Raw genomic sequence first — 15,122 nt, forward strand, 5'->3', positions numbered from 1 at the left:
GAGGGGAAAACTGTGGCCCAAGGAGAAACAGCGATTCATCAAAGAGCCCAAGTTTATGAAACCAGAGTGGGAAGGACATCAGAGGCCATGTGAGCCATCCCCTTCATTTTACCGGGCTCTGAGCTGGTGACCCCCTCCCAGGAACTTTCAGTGGCTCCCTAGGGCCTCTAGGAACAAGTGCAAAATGGCATTCAAAGCCCCTCCCCACCTGGCCTCTCCTACTCTCCCGGGCTTACAGCTTCCTCCCCAGCCTGCACCCCCAGCCCCCTGGTGGTCCCATCCAGAGACCCTCCTCTAGGCCTTGGCTCCAGGCCCGGCAGGGGCTTCCTTCATCTACTGGGGGGAGCCTTCCCCAAGGCCTTCAGCCCCAGCCTGTCCTGGTCATTGTTCCCTCTTCATCCCCTACAGATGTTTGTGGGCCTCCCAATTGTGCCTCTCTGTCTTGTCTGTCTGTCCGCGTGTCTCTGTGTCTCTAGTTGTCTCTCCCTCCCCCGCTGTCTGTCTGTCTGTCCGTGTGTCCGTCTGTCTCTGTCTCTTTGTCTCTCCCTCCCCTGCCGTCTGTCTGTCCATGTGTCCGTCTGTCTCTGTGTCTCTTGTTGTCTCTCCCTCCCCCACCGTCTGTCTGTCCGTGTGTCCGTCTGTCTCTGTCTCTTTGTCTCTCCCACCCCTGCCGTCTGTCTGTCCGTGTATCCGTCTGTCTCTGTCTCTTTGTCTCTCCCTCCCCTGCCGTCTGTCTGTCCGTGTGTCCGTCTGTCTCTGTCTCTTTGTCTCTCCCACCCCTGCCGTCTGTCTGTCCGTGTATCCGTCTGTCTCTGTCTCTTTGTCTCTCCCTCCCCTGCCGTCTGTCTGTCCGTGTGTCCGTCTGTCTCTGCCTCTTTGTCTCTCCCACCCCTGCCGTCTGTCTGTCCGTGTATCCGTCTGTCTCTGTCTCTTTGTCTCTCCCTCCCCTGCCGTCTGTCTGTCCATGTGTCCGTCTGTCTCTGTGTCTCTAGTTGTCTCTCCCACCCCCCGCCATCTGTCTGTCTGTCCGTGTGTCCGTCTGTCTCTGTCTCTTTGTCTCTCCCTCCCCTGCCGTCTGTCTGTCCGTGTGTCCGTCTGTCTCTGTCTCTTTGTCTCTCCCTCCCCTGCCGTCTGTCTGTCCATGTGTCCGTCTGTCTCTGTGTCTCTCTAGTTGTCTCTCCCACCCCCCGCCGTCTGTCTGTCTGTCCGTGTGTCCGTCTGTCTCTGTGTCTCTCTGGTTGTCTCCCCCCTTCTGTCTGTCTATCTGCTTGTTTGTCCCCCGCCCCCCATGGGAAGCTCTTAGCAGAGATTTCTTGGCTGAATGCTGGTGGGTCTGCGGCTCCTTCGGCCTCTAACCTCGGCCCTGTCCGGGATCTTCGGGCTTTTCTGGGCCTTTAGTTGTGAAAGGGGAGAAAAGGAGGCACTGCTGGCTCGAAGGGGCCTCCGCTGAGCTCAGAGAAGGGCGTCGAGGCCGGCCTTTGGCTCCCCCCGAGGGACTCTCAGAGTCCAGAAGGAGGAGGAGAAAACGGGCTGCTTGGAGCCGAGGGTGGAGGTGGCCAAGCCAGGGCAGGGGCCAGGTTAGGCCGGAGCTGCTCCAAGAGAGCCTGAGGGCTCCCCGGAAGCCCATGGTGCCAGGCCCGGGGAGATCAACAACCCTGGGGGCGCCATCATTCTCCCTGGGGGCTCGGGGAGGTTCTCGCTCACCGTCCAGCTGCTCTTGGATCCCCTGATTGGCAGGAAGTCCCACACTGGCTTCAGTTGGCGTTTGCCCACCTCCAGGCCCAGCGCTTCCCCCCGCACAGACCCCGGACGTGGCCAGATGGGGGGGGGCGGCGTCTCGCCCCCCTCCCCGGGGGCTCCCCCCAGCCTCTGCCCTGTGGTGGGACTGAGCGCCATCCCCACCTTGCCCGCACCCCAAACACGCCTTTTGTTCTTCATGTCTTTATTGTCCCCGCCCGGCCTTCCTCCCCAGGCTCTTCTCTGCTTTCCCGCAGGGAGGGCAGGACGTGGGGGGGGGCGGCCTTCCCCCCCAGGCTCTTCTCTGCTTTCCCGCAGGGGCGGCCTGGTCGCTGCCCGCCATGGCTACGGCCCGTAAGGGCGAGGATCCCCGGGGAAAGGGAGCGCCGGGACCTGGTTGTGGTGGGCCATGAGGAAGATGCCGAAGGTGCCGCAGAAGAAGAGCGCCGTCATGGCCACGAAGCACACGCGGTCCAGGACGCGGCCCACCAGCATCCATTCTTCGTTCTCCTGAGTGGGGGGAGCGGACACAGCCTGAGCCCCACTCCGGAAAGCCTCCGTCCTAGCGGGGCGCCGTGCCTGACCCCGGGGCCCCCCGGCAACGAGGCGGGCGTGGCGGGTCACTCCCTTCTCTGGCTCATTGGACCGATGGAGAAACGGAGGCACACGGGGCTCGGCGACGTGCCCAGATCCCGCAGCCAGTGTCTGAGCTGGGCACAGCTGCCGACGTGGCGGGGCCCTTCCCTCCCCGCCATCCCTTTACAAAGGAGGCACGGAGGAAAGGGCTCGCCTGAGTCCGCACGGAGTGAATCCGTGCAAGGCTGACCGGAGGCTCCCAGAGGCCAAGCCTGTGCCGTAGCATCCCCGTAGCGGATGCTCAACAGATGCCTGGGACCGACTGAAAGTCATCTGGACCTGGAGGGCGCGGGGCGCCTTCTCGCCTCCGGCTCCATCCTCCCCCCCCTTCCCCTGGAGTTCCCTAGGCCCCCACGCCCTGGTCTCTCCCCCAGCTCACGTTGTCATAATGTCTCTGGTGTCTCCTGGTCCAGGCGATGTGCTTGCAGGCATCCACACAGGCCTGGATGGTGGGCGCCGCCTGCTTCAGGCTGGCACAAAACTCCTGACTGTGCCCAGACTCCAGACCATTCCCTGACAAGGAATTCAAGGAGAAGGAAAGGTTTGAGTGCAGGGAGAACTGGGCAGAGGGGGGATAGGATCATAGATCTCTAGCTGGAAAGGACCTCAGAGGCTGCCCCTCCTCCCCTTTTACAAAGAGGGAAACTGAGGTCTAGGGAAAAGAGGTGACTTTCCCAAGGTAACTTCAGAGGTGGGATTGGAACCCAGCTGCCCTCTGCCTTTCAAATGGACCACTGGAGAGAGGCCAGGGCCTCTGCCCCATCCAGGACCCTCTCTTGATGCCAGTTGTTTCCCTCTCCTTACACCTTGGCCAAAGAGCTCTGCTTCACCGGCACAGGAGCTGGACAGGAGACAAAAGACCCCAAAGACCTCCACTGAGTCCCCGCAGCCCTTCTCCCTGCCCTCACCTATCTTTTCCAGTGCAGCCTTCACCAGCCCATCCCTCTCCCAGCGCTGCTGGAACACAAGCTCAGTGCAGGGCATCCATGGGGCAACTCCTTCTCCGTTGAGCCCTGGCCTTCCAGAAGAACCATTCTGTAGACGTCTGGTGAGGCGCCTGGGGGCCGGGGGTCTCATGTGCATCTTTAGTAGTTGAGGCAGTAGGTGCAGGAACACCTGGGGCCGGATAAGAGGGAAGGGGGAGGTCAGGATTTGGGAGAGGTTCTTAGTTGTAGTTGGGAGTGAGCAGGATCTGGACCTGTGACTTGAGGCAGACGAGTGGCATATTCCAAGAAGTACTGAATTTGGTGTCAGGAAGACCTGAGTTTGAATTCTACTTCAGATACTTAAGAGCTGTGTGAACCTGGGTAAGTCACTGAACTGCTGTCTGCCTCAGTTTCACCATCTTTAAAATGGGATAATGATAGGACTTATCTCCCAGGTTTGTTGTGAAGATACAATGAAATGATACATTGGAAGCATTCTGCAAAATTTAAAGCCCTGTAGAAGCGCTAGCTGGGATTATTATTATTATTCACCGATGAGGGAGATAACTTCTATTAAAGTCCAGAATTCCCCACACCACTTCCTATTGGCAGTAGCTTTGCAATTTGGGGCACTGACAGATGAAGTCATTTGCCCAGGATGATGTGGCCAGCTTGAGGCAGACTTGAACTCAGGTCTCCCTGACTCAGAGGTTAGTTCTTTATTATCCCATCCCCACTCTCCTTCAAGGCAGTTTGGGGAATCCTGAGGCTGGATCCAGATGAGACCTCAGACTGTCAATGGAGATAAAAGTCTGTGAGTAAAATCTTCTTGGGGGTGGGGTATGGTAATGAGTGAGCTGGGTTCAAATGGAGCTTCTGATCATTATTGGCTGGGTGACACTGTGCAACTTTCTAAATCTAAAAAAAAGGGAGGAAGTGATGGAAGGAGTGAAGGAATGACGAAGAGAGAGAATGAAGGAGTGATGGAGAGAATGAAGGATGAAGAGAATAAAGGAAGGGGGAAGGAGGTAGTAAGGGAGAGGGAGAAGAGTAAGAGAGAGGGAGAGCAAAGGAGGGAAGGAATGAGGGAAAGAGGAAGTTAGGGAATGAGGGAGTAAAGGAGAGAGTGAATGAGGGAGTGATGGAGAGAATGAAGGATGAAGAGAATAAAGGAAGGAGAGAAGGAGGTAGTAAGGGAGAAAGGGAGAGGGAGAAGAGTGAGTAAGAGAGAGGGAGAGCAACGGTGGGAGGGAATGAGGGAAAGAGGAAGTTAGGGGATGAGGGAGTAAAGGAGAGAGTGAATGAGGGAGTGATGGAGAGAATGAAGGATGGGGAGAATGAAGGAAGGAGGGATGTAGTAAGGGAGAAAGGAAGAGGGAGAAGAGAGAGGAAAGGAGAGGGAGAGGAAAGGAGAGGAGAGATGGAAGGAGGGAAAGAGAAAGAGAGGGAGGGAGATGGTAAGGCAAAGAGGGATGGGGAGAAGTGAATAAGGGAGAGGGAAGAGGGAAGAAGTGAATAAGGGAGAGAATGAAGGAAAGAGGGAATAAGGGAAGGAAGGAGGGAGGTAGTAAGGGAGAGAAGAAAGAGAGGGAGCCGGAGGGAGGTAAAGAGAAAGAGAGAAGGAAGAAGGGAGAAAGGGAGAGAGAGGGAAGGAGGGGAGGAATGGATGAGTGAATGAGTAAATGCATGTGTTGAATACCAGTAGCAGAGGAATGAATAATAGGAGGAGGGACACTGAATGAGGAGTTGGTCTAGAATCCCAATGGAACCCATACTTAAAAGGAAGGAGATGTAGGACAAAGCACAAATGTGGTGGGAGTAATCCTAGACAAAGCAGCCCATGAAGAGGGCGCAGAGAGTGGAATGCTTGGGTTTGGGGGTTTTGAGCCATAGAAGGGCCAGAATCAATGAGGTGTCTACCCCATCTGGTACCAACATGGTGAGCCCTCTAAATCAGGTGAGGGAGAGCTCCCTAAAGTGACCAGATAGAGCAGGTCTGAGGTCTCTCGCCATTAGTAGTAGGTTCATCGTGGGCGTTAGAGAGACCCCATATAAAAAAGGTGTCAAAGAATAGTGGTTGTAGGCTCACCTTGCGGACCCCTTGGGCCATGGAGTGGGTGTGAGGTGATCTGAGTGAGACATTAAGTACAATCACGGCATTCACCACGATAAGGATAGTCACCACCAGCAAGAAAGACAGGTACCTGCGGGAGGATGGGGAACAGGAGCCAAGACTGGTCCTCAGTCCTCTTCCCAGGAAGCCAGAATTCCACTCCACCCACTTACCTTAAAGAGCAGCTCACATATGTGATGGAATGGATAAGTTGGGAAACCCTGACCAGAGCTACGGTGTGACAGAGGGGATGCTTGGGGTGGGGGAGCCCAGAGAGAGTGGGAGATAAAGCAGGAGGGAGCAAGGAGGAAAGGGATTCTTACTTGCTGATGAGGGGCACAGCCTGAGAGGTCTCAGGCACCTTCTTGGCCACGAGGAAGAGGAAGACCGTCTGGGCGAGCAGGACATTGGTGGAGACGGTGCACTTCTGACCACCAGCTGTGCCCCCACCCCCAGCCAGGGAAGAGCCAGGTCAGGGCAGCTGGCACAGGGGCTTGTCCTTCCCTCTGCCTCACAACTCTGACCCTGAGATGTTTCTCCTCATATCCACCTTGCCACCCTCTACCCCAGGGGTTCCGATTTCCCAGGAAGTCTTCACCCCACGTAAAAACATTTAAAATTGTGTGATCTTTGGAAAACAACCCTTTAAATATGTGCTTTCTAAATCTTGGGGCACAGCCCCTACCATTGCCCTGGTTCCAGCCCTCTCATCTCACCAGCAAGAGCTGTTATCATGTGGATCTGGATTATTGAGGCCGGAGGGATAGCTCAGGAGATAGTCCTCAGGAGACTTCCCTCGGCCCTTAACTGAGCCTGCAGGCAGCTTGGAATGGCCAAGGAAAAGGACAGCTCATTGGGTTTGGGCTGAGATGGAGGGCTTGGGTCTGCATTGACTTGATTCTCTTATTTATTACTTGGGTGTAAGCCACCAGGCTGCTGGGAAGTGGTGGGGCGGGCTTCCCTGCCTCCGAATACAGAAGCTGCTAAGCTTCAAAGGTGAGAAAGCACTTTATAAACATGATTTCACTTGATTTTTGGGACAACTATGAGAGAGGGTGCTGTTATCCCTCTTATACAGATAGGGAAACCGAGGCAAATTCACTTCTCCAAGCCTCAGTTCCCCAACTGCCATTAAATGTCTGTGGATGGAAATCCATGTATCCCCAAGTTTAGCCCCAAAGAAGAAGTAGAAGTATGCGCCTCCCTCCCTTCACTGCTGAGGTGAAGGACTACAGGTGTGGACCACTGCAAGCACTGTCAACTGAACTGATTTTCCCCCTTTCCTTTTGGGGTTGGGGCGAGGCAGTGCAAAAGAGATGTCTTTAGAATCAAAGGTGAAGAAGAAAATAACCTTTAAGAAGCACTTTATTATGTGTCAGGCAGGTTGTGTGCTAAATCCTCAGAATATAAATACCAAAAGGAAGATAAGGAGATGTAAATTACACAAGATTACAGTGAAAAAGACTAAAAGAAAGAAAAGCCAGGATGCTCCTGGGTTTCTTTTTCACATTTTTATTCCTAGAACTTAGCACATGGTAAGCCTTCATAAAAGTTTATTGGCGGACTGACCCTGACTTGAAGGCCAGTGCTCCCTCAACTGGTCTCAGCCTCCTAAAGCATCTGCATCATACATTTAGAGCTGGAGGGGACTTTAAAGGTCACCTAGTTGATGCTCCATTTTAAAGATGGGGAAACTGAGGCTCAAGGAGATCACTTGTCCAGGTTCCCTCATAGAGAGCAGAGGCAGGATTTGAATGCAGACCTTCTGGCTAGTCATCCCCTGCTCTTTTCTCTGTGCTGCTTTCTGTTGAGGACACCCTCTAGGGCAGATACATCTGGAAATTGAGGGGACTGGACTAACAGACCTCTAAATTCTCTTCTCAATATAGACCTTAGCAGCCAACAAGGAGACACCTGGGTCCATTGCCCAGGACCCAGGAGTTGTTCCTTGGGAGTCAGGGGCCTCACCTTTGGCAGGTAGGAAGTAGATAAGGATGGCCACAGAGGAGATGAGCACACAAGGAGTAATGATGTTGATGATGTAAAAAAGAGGCTTCCTCTGGATGAGCAAGTAGAAGACCACCCGCTGATGCCCAGCTTCCCCTGGGGATGCTGGGGGATCCAGGAGCTTCTTGGCTGGGCGGTGCTTGATGGCCCATTCCCCATTCTCTGTGGGTGGCAGAAGGATGGAAGAGGCCAGAAGGGTGCCCACTGGGGCTGGCCAAACCCTCTGCAAAGGTTCTGCTGCAGACCCCATCCAGGTTTCTTATATACCTTCCCAATATGCTACAAGCTGGTACAGTGCCCCCCACCCCCACCCCCAGGAAATTAAGAAAAATGGAAGCAAAGAGAGGAACCCAGATTGCAAGAGGAGGGGATGATCTGTGGCCAGAGGGAAACTCAGAGATAGTAGAAGGATGGGAATAGCAATAACTGTGGAGGAATGTTGTTACCAGTGAAGGCCTCCGGGTCAATGAAAATCCACTCCACTGTCTGGCCATCCTCTTCCCTCAACTGCAAATCAATCTCATTGGCACTATAAGTCTGGGACCTTTGGACAATGGAGAGAGGAAAAGGAAAGAGGAAGGGGAGAGGCAGGGCACGGGAGGGGGAGGAGAGGGAGACAGAGAGAGAAGGGAGAGATGGGAGAGAAAGGCATAGAATGAGAGAGTGGAAAGAGAAGAGGGGGAAGAGGAGAGGAGAGGTTGGACAGGAGAGAGGAAGAGAGAAACAGAGACAAAAGGAAGGGAGAGAAGAGAGAGAGAGACAGAAAGGCAGAAAGGAGGGGGGAAGAGAAGGATATATATAGAGAGGGGGAGAGGAGAGGAGAGGTTGGACAGAAGAGAGAGAGAGAAGAGAAGGGAGAGAAGAGAGAAAGGCAGAAGGGAGGGGGAAGAGAGAAGGATATATATGGAGAGGGGGAGAGGAGAGGAGAGGTTGGACAGAAGAGAGAGAGAAGAGAAGGGAGAGAAGAGAGAAAGGCAGAAGGGAGGGGGGGAAGAGAAGGATATATTATATATATATGGAGAGGGGGGAGGGAGAGAGAGAAGGAGAGTGAGAAAGAATGGGGAGAGGGAAATAGAAGAGGGAAGGGAGAGGGAGAGAGAGAGAGGCAGAAACAGGGAGACAGAGCAAGGGAGATCATGTTGAGGATAGTGATGACTGTGAGTGAGTGTGCACCCAGCCATGAGTTTATATGGAAAGGTTATGTTTCCCCTCAATAAGGACTACTCCCAAGCATACTGCCCCTTCTATAAAAGCCACAGATGCATAGAGCGATAAAGCTGGAAGGGACCTTAAAGGTCATCTAATCCACCCTACCTTACCCCCATTTTACAAGTGAGGAGACAAGCTCAGAAAGCTTGGCCAGTGTCACTCAGCTAGTGAGTGGCTAAGCCAAGCCCAGAGCCTGAGTTTCCTGAACCCCAAGTCAGCATTCCTGCCTCTCCCAGCCCCCTCTTTCCAGCTGCTTCCCTTCCTCACCCAGCCCTAGCCCAGCCCTCTCACTGGAAAACCAGGGAGCAGTTCTGCCAGTCAAAGGGGAAGTAGGTGACGGTGACCGGGCAGGATGAACGGAAGATGGCAGGTGGGAGCCAGTAGATGCAGCCATTGGGAGACACCAGGACATTGCAGTAGAGGGCCACCTCGAACACTCCATCCACACTGTTATAGGCACAGGGAACCATGAAGGAAGGACCAGGATCTGCCCAGCTGGCCCTTGTCTATGGAATCCTTTGTCCCAGGGTTCCCTGGGGCACCACAGTGTAAGATCTGGAGCACCCCCTACCCCAGATTGCTCCCAGCCTCCACCCCAGACCTGCCTTCCTCATAGGACCTAATTCCGGACCCCTCTAAATGCCCCCATACTCCCATTCAGCTCTTCTCTGTAACCCCAGTCCTCTGTGCTCACACTTTCCTAGACAGCACTCTGACTGTCCCTCTCCAATGGGACCTCAAATGTCAGATTATTGGGTACCCATTCCAGCCAGCCACCCCCACCTCTGGGAGAAGGCAATCTCCTTGGAAGCAGGGACTTTCATTTTGGTTTTCCTCTCCTGGGTGCCTGGCACAGGGCTGGGCATGGAGTGTGAAAATGAATTGGATTGGGCTGGACTGGAGTAGGGAGTGTCATTCATTCTCTCAAGCCCCAGGGACTCCAGCAGCCCCAACTCTATTCTTCGTCTTGCCCCAGCAAACTGGAACCCCTCCAGTACTTCCCCATCCCGTTCTCCCTTTCCCCCGACTCCCAGCTCCCTTCCAATGGGCTCAGAATGGGAGAAGCAGAGACTGGCCGGTCCTTGAGGCTGGGTGGGTAAGCCCTGGATGGATTCCTTGGCTCTCCAGAACCTCAGCCTCACCCCAGGTTCCTCATGGCCCCCCACCCCTACCTCAGCAGCCCCTTCCCCCAACATACTTGTTCTCCAGAACTATATCGGGCCGCCACACCATGGTGGAGGGGATTCTCAGCACCCACACATCTTCGTAGTCCCTGGGGTCCCAGCGCAGGCGATAGTCACACCACTGCTACAGTAATAAAGGACGGGGGGGGGGGCAGTTTAGCAGCCTGTTCACAGTGCCTCTCCTCACCCCACTCCCTACATGCCCACTCCCATGATCCTCTAGACCAGCTTCGGGGTGCCCTGCCCAGCCCTAGCATTCCCCTCAGCTCTCCCAGGACAGGGGACCTTGGAGGGGAGTAGGGGCTGGGGGAGGAGGCTGGGAATAGCAGCTCCTGGCTGAGGGGGGTGGGGGGTCCTAAAGAGCCCTTGGGACCCGGGGCTGAAGCAGGATAGACAGGGTGTTCTTACCATCTCTATCCAGACGTTGGTGGTGAGCGCCTCCTCCCGCTCATTCTGGGGGCATAGAAGGAAGGCCTCAGCACCCCACCTTTGACCTCCTCCTCTGAACCTTTTCTCTTCCTAAGAGGCCCCCCTCCCACAGTCTGCCAGACGGATTCCAGTGGAGCGAACCCCGTGTCTGCCCTGGCCACAGCGGGGGCCTGAGCTGCTCCCCCCTTCCCAGGGGGCCCAGCTCACCAAGGAGATGAGGTTGGTGAGCGTGAGCTTCAGGGTGACGTTGATGATGTCCGAGTCCACCTCCGCTGGCCGGAGGTTTGGGTTATAATTTCTCATCAAGTCATTCAGCAGCTTCTCTTCCTGGTTCAGGCCTTGGACTCCTGGAACCAAGGGTCTTGAGCCAGGAGGAGAGAGGGTTGAGATGGAGGCGGGAGGGGAGGGAGAGGTAGAGGAAGGGGGAGGAGGGAAGGTAGAGTGGTTGGGGATGAGTAGGCAGACCCTAACTCTACAAGGGGAATCCTGGGGAGTGGGCACCCCATGCCCATTACCTGCCCTCCAGATCAGGCCCTGGCACCCCCGAGTCTCGTGCCGTGTGCCACCCTCCCCTCCCTTCCCTCCAGCTTTGATACCCAGGCAGCCAGCCAGTAGCAGCAGCTCCAGCCTCCCTAGCCAGGGCATGGTGAGCAGGACCGGGGATGGGAAACAGGAGGCAGCTTCCCAGCTCTGGGGGCAGATCCTGGCTTCTGCAGAGCTTTGGCCTCCGCCTCCTGCCCCCCCCAACCCCTCAGTGGACCCAGGCACCTCCCCTCTCCCCTCCCCACTCTTCTCTCACACTCACATTCACACACGCAACCCTCTGCCCAGCTGTCTAGCCACAGCATTGTCAGCTGTTCAGCCTGGGACACAATGCCAGGTTCGAGTTACCGGAAGGGGAATGAGGGGTGGGGAGGGTCCCCTTTCCCACTACATACACTGTTGATCCCCTCCCCCTCCTGCCTACCCCCTCCCCATTCCCAGAGGCAGGAGCCAAGGACTCACAGAGGGCACTGAGAGCTCCAGGTACAAGAATTACAGGGAGCACCAGGGCTGGCTGCTGACACCACCAGCTCCAGGAACTTGGGGCTCAAGGAAAGAGCAATGGGACCCAGTCAGAGTACCAAGGGTCAAAACCTGCCTCTGCCATCATCTGTGTGCCTTTGGACAAGTAACTGCTATAAGCCAGACCTCAGTTTCCTCATGTGCAAAGTGAAGGGTTTGGACTTGTTGGGTCCTCCTACCTTTAGATATAGGACTGAGTCCATGAAAGGGAATCTTGTCCTGGAAACAGAGGACCCAGAGTTAGAATCGACTGGATCTCTGGACTTCCATTCATTTTAAAGAGAAGGACTTTGAGACCCATCAAGGTTAGGTCTTGGGCAGTGTGACTATTGGTATCTAACTTCAAATGCAGCATTCTTGCCCCAACAGGAAACCAGCTGACAAGCAGGTGATCTGAAGGACCCCACAGGGTCAGCAATTTGGATGTAGAGGGGACTTTCTGGGTCCTCCAGTTCAACCCATCTTATTAAAGAGAGAGAGAGAGAGAGAGAGAGAGAGAGAGAGAGAGAGAGAGACAAAGACAGAGAGACAGAGACAGAGAGACAGAGAGACAGAGACAGAGAGATAGAGACAGAGAGAGAGAGTCCTAAACAAAGTTTGAATTAACTCTGGCATTCAAGACCCTAATGAGTTGGACCCAACTTTCCTTTTCAGCTTTGTCTCTTACTGGTTCATAGTTTTATAGTATCTGGAGCAGGAAGAGGCTTTATAGATCGGCCACCCATTGCTTTCATTTTATAGATGAAGGAATTGAGGATAGAGAATTGGGATAACTTACCTAAGAGCTAGACAGATCCTGAGGACTTAACCCTAGCCTTGAACCCTCCTCCTTGACTTGATATTTAGAACTCTGTGTACCATCTACCCTGGTTCTTCCCTTCTCAGGCCTTACAGCCCAAGGCTCCCCCAACACATTCTATACTTACTTCTTTATTTTTGTTCACACTGGCTTTGCTACTTGGAATGCTCCATTGTCTTCTCCACAACCTCCAATTCTGTCTGTCCTGATCTTCCTTCTTCCTCTTCCTCATCCACCTTAATGTGGATTTTTGCTTAGAAATAATTATATAAAGACTTGTACAAAAATATTTATAGCCATGCTCTTTGTGGTGGCAAAAAATTGGAAAATGAGAGGGTGTCCCTCAATTGGGGAATGGGTGGACAAACTGTGGTATCTGTTGGTGATGGAATCTTATTGTGCTGATAGGAATGGTGAACTGGAGGGATTCCACATGGACTGGAAAGACCTCCATGAACTGATGCAGAGTGAGAGGAGCAAAACCAGGAGAACATTGTACACAGAGATGGATACATTGTAGCACAATCAAATGTAATTGACTTTGCTACTAGTGGTAATGCAATGACCCAGGACAATCCAGAAGAAATGAGGAGAAAGAATGCTATCCACATCCATAGAAAGAACTGTGGGAGCAGAAATGAAGAAGAAAAACATAGGGTCGATCATGTGGTTCGATGGGGATATGATTAGGGTTTTGATGTTAAAAGATCACTCTACTGCAAATATGAATAACATGGAAATGGGTTTTGAACAATGATACATGGATAACCCAGTGGAATTGCTTGTTGGCTTTGGGAGGGGGGAGGGAAGGGGAAGGATCATGAATCATATAGCTATTAAATCATTATATAGGGAACAGTGGATAGAGCACCAGGTCTGGAGGTGGGAAGTCCTGGATTCAAATGTGACCTCAGACACTTCCTAGCTGTGTGATCCTTGGTAAGTCACTTTACCCCCATTGCCTAGCCCTTGCTGCCTCTTCTGCCTTGGAATCAACACTTAGTATTAATTCTAAGATGGAAGGTCAGGTTTAACAAAAGCAAAAACAAACAAAAGAAAGAGAAATTATTATGTATTTAGTTTTTATTTTAACTCGCTCTCTAAACGGTTCCAACTTTATTGTTTAGGGAAGGTGAATGGAACACACACATACACGCATGTGTTCTGTTGGATGGGTACAGACTGTGTCATCCTTTGTCTTTGTATTCTCAGCACTTGGCTCGGTTCTTTCTGCCAGACTGCCCAAGGTTTGGGCAGAAGCAGAGCTATACCTGGAGCATAGTAGGTGCTTAATAAATAAAAGCGTGTTGGCTGGTTGATTCTGTGTCTCCCTTCCTGTTTAAGGGTCCTGTCTCTCAACCGGGCTTTTGGACATGTTGGCACGTGGTAAAATACCCTGGATGGGTTTAATATCTGGGGGGGGGGCAGTGTAGAATTTTTTTCTCATGTTAATTGATGTATTTTGATTTTACCTTCCCAACAGTTGCACATCCGCCCCATTCCTTGAGAGGAACAAAGTAATCAAGTAAAACTAATAATCCAGCACCCCCATCTGAAAGCACAAGCAGCATTTCCCATCTGGAGCATCCCTCCCACGGCTCCATTTTTAAGTGTCTTTTTAAACAAACAGACATCTATTTTCTCTCCCTTCCACTTCCCCAACCCTTTGAAGAAAGAAAAACAAATTCTCTGAAAGGAACTTGCACAGTCCCAAAAACAATTTCCCTCCTTGGCTGTACCCAAAATACCCTGGTCGTTCTGCATCCAAATTCTCTTATCTTGGGTGGGGCAGGAGGGCAGGAGGGCCAGGAGAGAAGCTCAGGTATGCTGAGCAAAGGGCAGGCTGGGTAAGGGAGATGTGGGCACTAGGGACCCCTCCGCTATCTAGTCTTCGTTGGGGTGTCTACTTGGGGCAAGCTATTCACTCAATCGAGTCAACAAACTCTTATTGGGGACCTATTGTGTGCCGCTCAGGAGGCTGGACATTTGAACTCTGAGAGCCTCAGTTTCCTCATCTGCAGAATGGAGATAATACCGACATGCCCCATCTGCAGGGTTGTCAACCTGGGAAATCTGTGGAAATGTGACATATTACTGCTGTTGTAACTCCAGTCAGGATTTCTGTGGAAGTGGACTTTCCAGATAACTGGAATTTGGAACTCTTAGTCACAACGGTTTTCTCATATTATATTTAATAAATAATTATAATATTCTATACGCTGTAAAATATAAATTATATTTTGAGTGTCAGTATCTAGAATTCCTCAACCACTTTTTTTTTAAACCCTCACCTTCTATCTTGGAATCAATACTGTATACTGGTTCCAAGGCAGAAGAGTGGGAAGGACTAGGCAATGGAGGTCAAGTGACTTGTCCAGGGTCACACAGATAGGAAGTGTCTTTTTTTTAAACCCTTACCTTCCATCTTAGAATCAATACTGTGTATTGGTTCCAAGGCAGAAGAGTGGGAAGGGCTAGGCAATGGGGGTCAAGTGACTTGCCCAGGGTCACACAGGTAAGAAGTATCCAAGATCAGATTTGAACCCAGGACCTCCAGGTCTGGTTGTCTAGCCACTGAGCCATCTAGCTGCCCCCTCTTACCTCCTTAAAAAGTATAACTTCTCCCAAGTCCTCCAGCTCCTTGATATATCATCAGTTGTACATACTGTTATTATAAATATCCTCAGGGGCTATTGAGAGATACAGAGAAGTCTGCTCCCAAATGAAATGGTCCTAAGCCACTCAGCCTTTTTGCTTGGTCTGCTTTTTCTAATTCCTCTGTGTGTCTTGTAGAGTTCTTCTGTCTGCTTTCCCCAGGGTCAGCTGTTGACTGAGCTCCGGCGCTCATCAGAGTGCCTGATATATAATTGGGTGAACGCCTCAGGGATCTCCTGTGAAGTAGCCCATAGGGGCTTTATGACCCACTGGGGACTCTTCGGGAGCATTTCTGCCAACCACTCGGTTCCTGGGCATTTAGGATGCTCAACGATGCCAGAGCTTTGACCTCAAGGAGAGAT

The 15,122-nt window shown here is 52.5% G+C and overlaps 1 protein-coding gene across 2 annotated transcripts; it reads right to left on the reverse strand.

The window, feature by feature from the left end:
• Nucleotides 1-1,938: 1,938 nt before the first annotated feature.
• CHRNG (cholinergic receptor nicotinic gamma subunit) lies at nt 1,939-11,109 on the reverse strand. 2 transcript variants are annotated; one of them, XM_056819930.1, is made up of 12 exons: nt 11,047-11,109; nt 10,449-10,588; nt 10,221-10,265; nt 9,827-9,936; nt 8,920-9,075; nt 7,866-7,963; nt 7,381-7,581; nt 5,736-5,850; nt 5,389-5,503; nt 3,282-3,489; nt 2,753-2,886; nt 1,939-2,247 (listed from the first exon to the last, which is right to left on the reverse strand). In XM_056819930.1, exons 2-12 carry the CDS (start codon nt 10,542-10,544, stop codon nt 2,083-2,085), a joined length of 1,443 nt encoding a protein of 480 aa, XP_056675908.1. In that variant the 5' UTR covers nt 10,545-10,588; nt 11,047-11,109; the 3' UTR covers nt 1,939-2,082. The 2 variants fall into 2 exon arrangements, with proteins under 2 accessions (XP_056675908.1, XP_056675907.1); XM_056819929.1 differs by lacking the exon at nt 11,047-11,109 and adding an exon at nt 10,838-10,990 and having other exon boundaries at nt 1,941-2,247.
• Between the last annotated feature and the right edge of the window lie 4,013 nt (nt 11,110-15,122).

The sequence above is a fragment of the Monodelphis domestica genome, chromosome 2 (assembly GCF_027887165.1).
Source record: "Monodelphis domestica isolate mMonDom1 chromosome 2, mMonDom1.pri, whole genome shotgun sequence".
NCBI classification, from domain to species: Eukaryota; Metazoa; Chordata; class Mammalia; order Didelphimorphia; family Didelphidae; genus Monodelphis; species Monodelphis domestica.

Coding starts and splice junctions, on each gene's coding strand:
- CHRNG (XM_056819929.1), bottom strand. CDS start 10,886: ATGCCCTGGCTAGGGAGGCTGGAGCTGCTGCTACTGGCTGGCTGCCTG. Junction 10,266..10,448: donor TCACCAACCTCATCTCCTTG/GTGAGCTGGGCC, acceptor CTATGCCCCCAG/AATGAGCGGGAGGAGGCGCT. Junction 9,076..9,826: donor GATATAGTTCTGGAGAACAA/GTATGTTGGGGG, acceptor TGCCTATAACAG/TGTGGATGGAGTGTTCGAGG.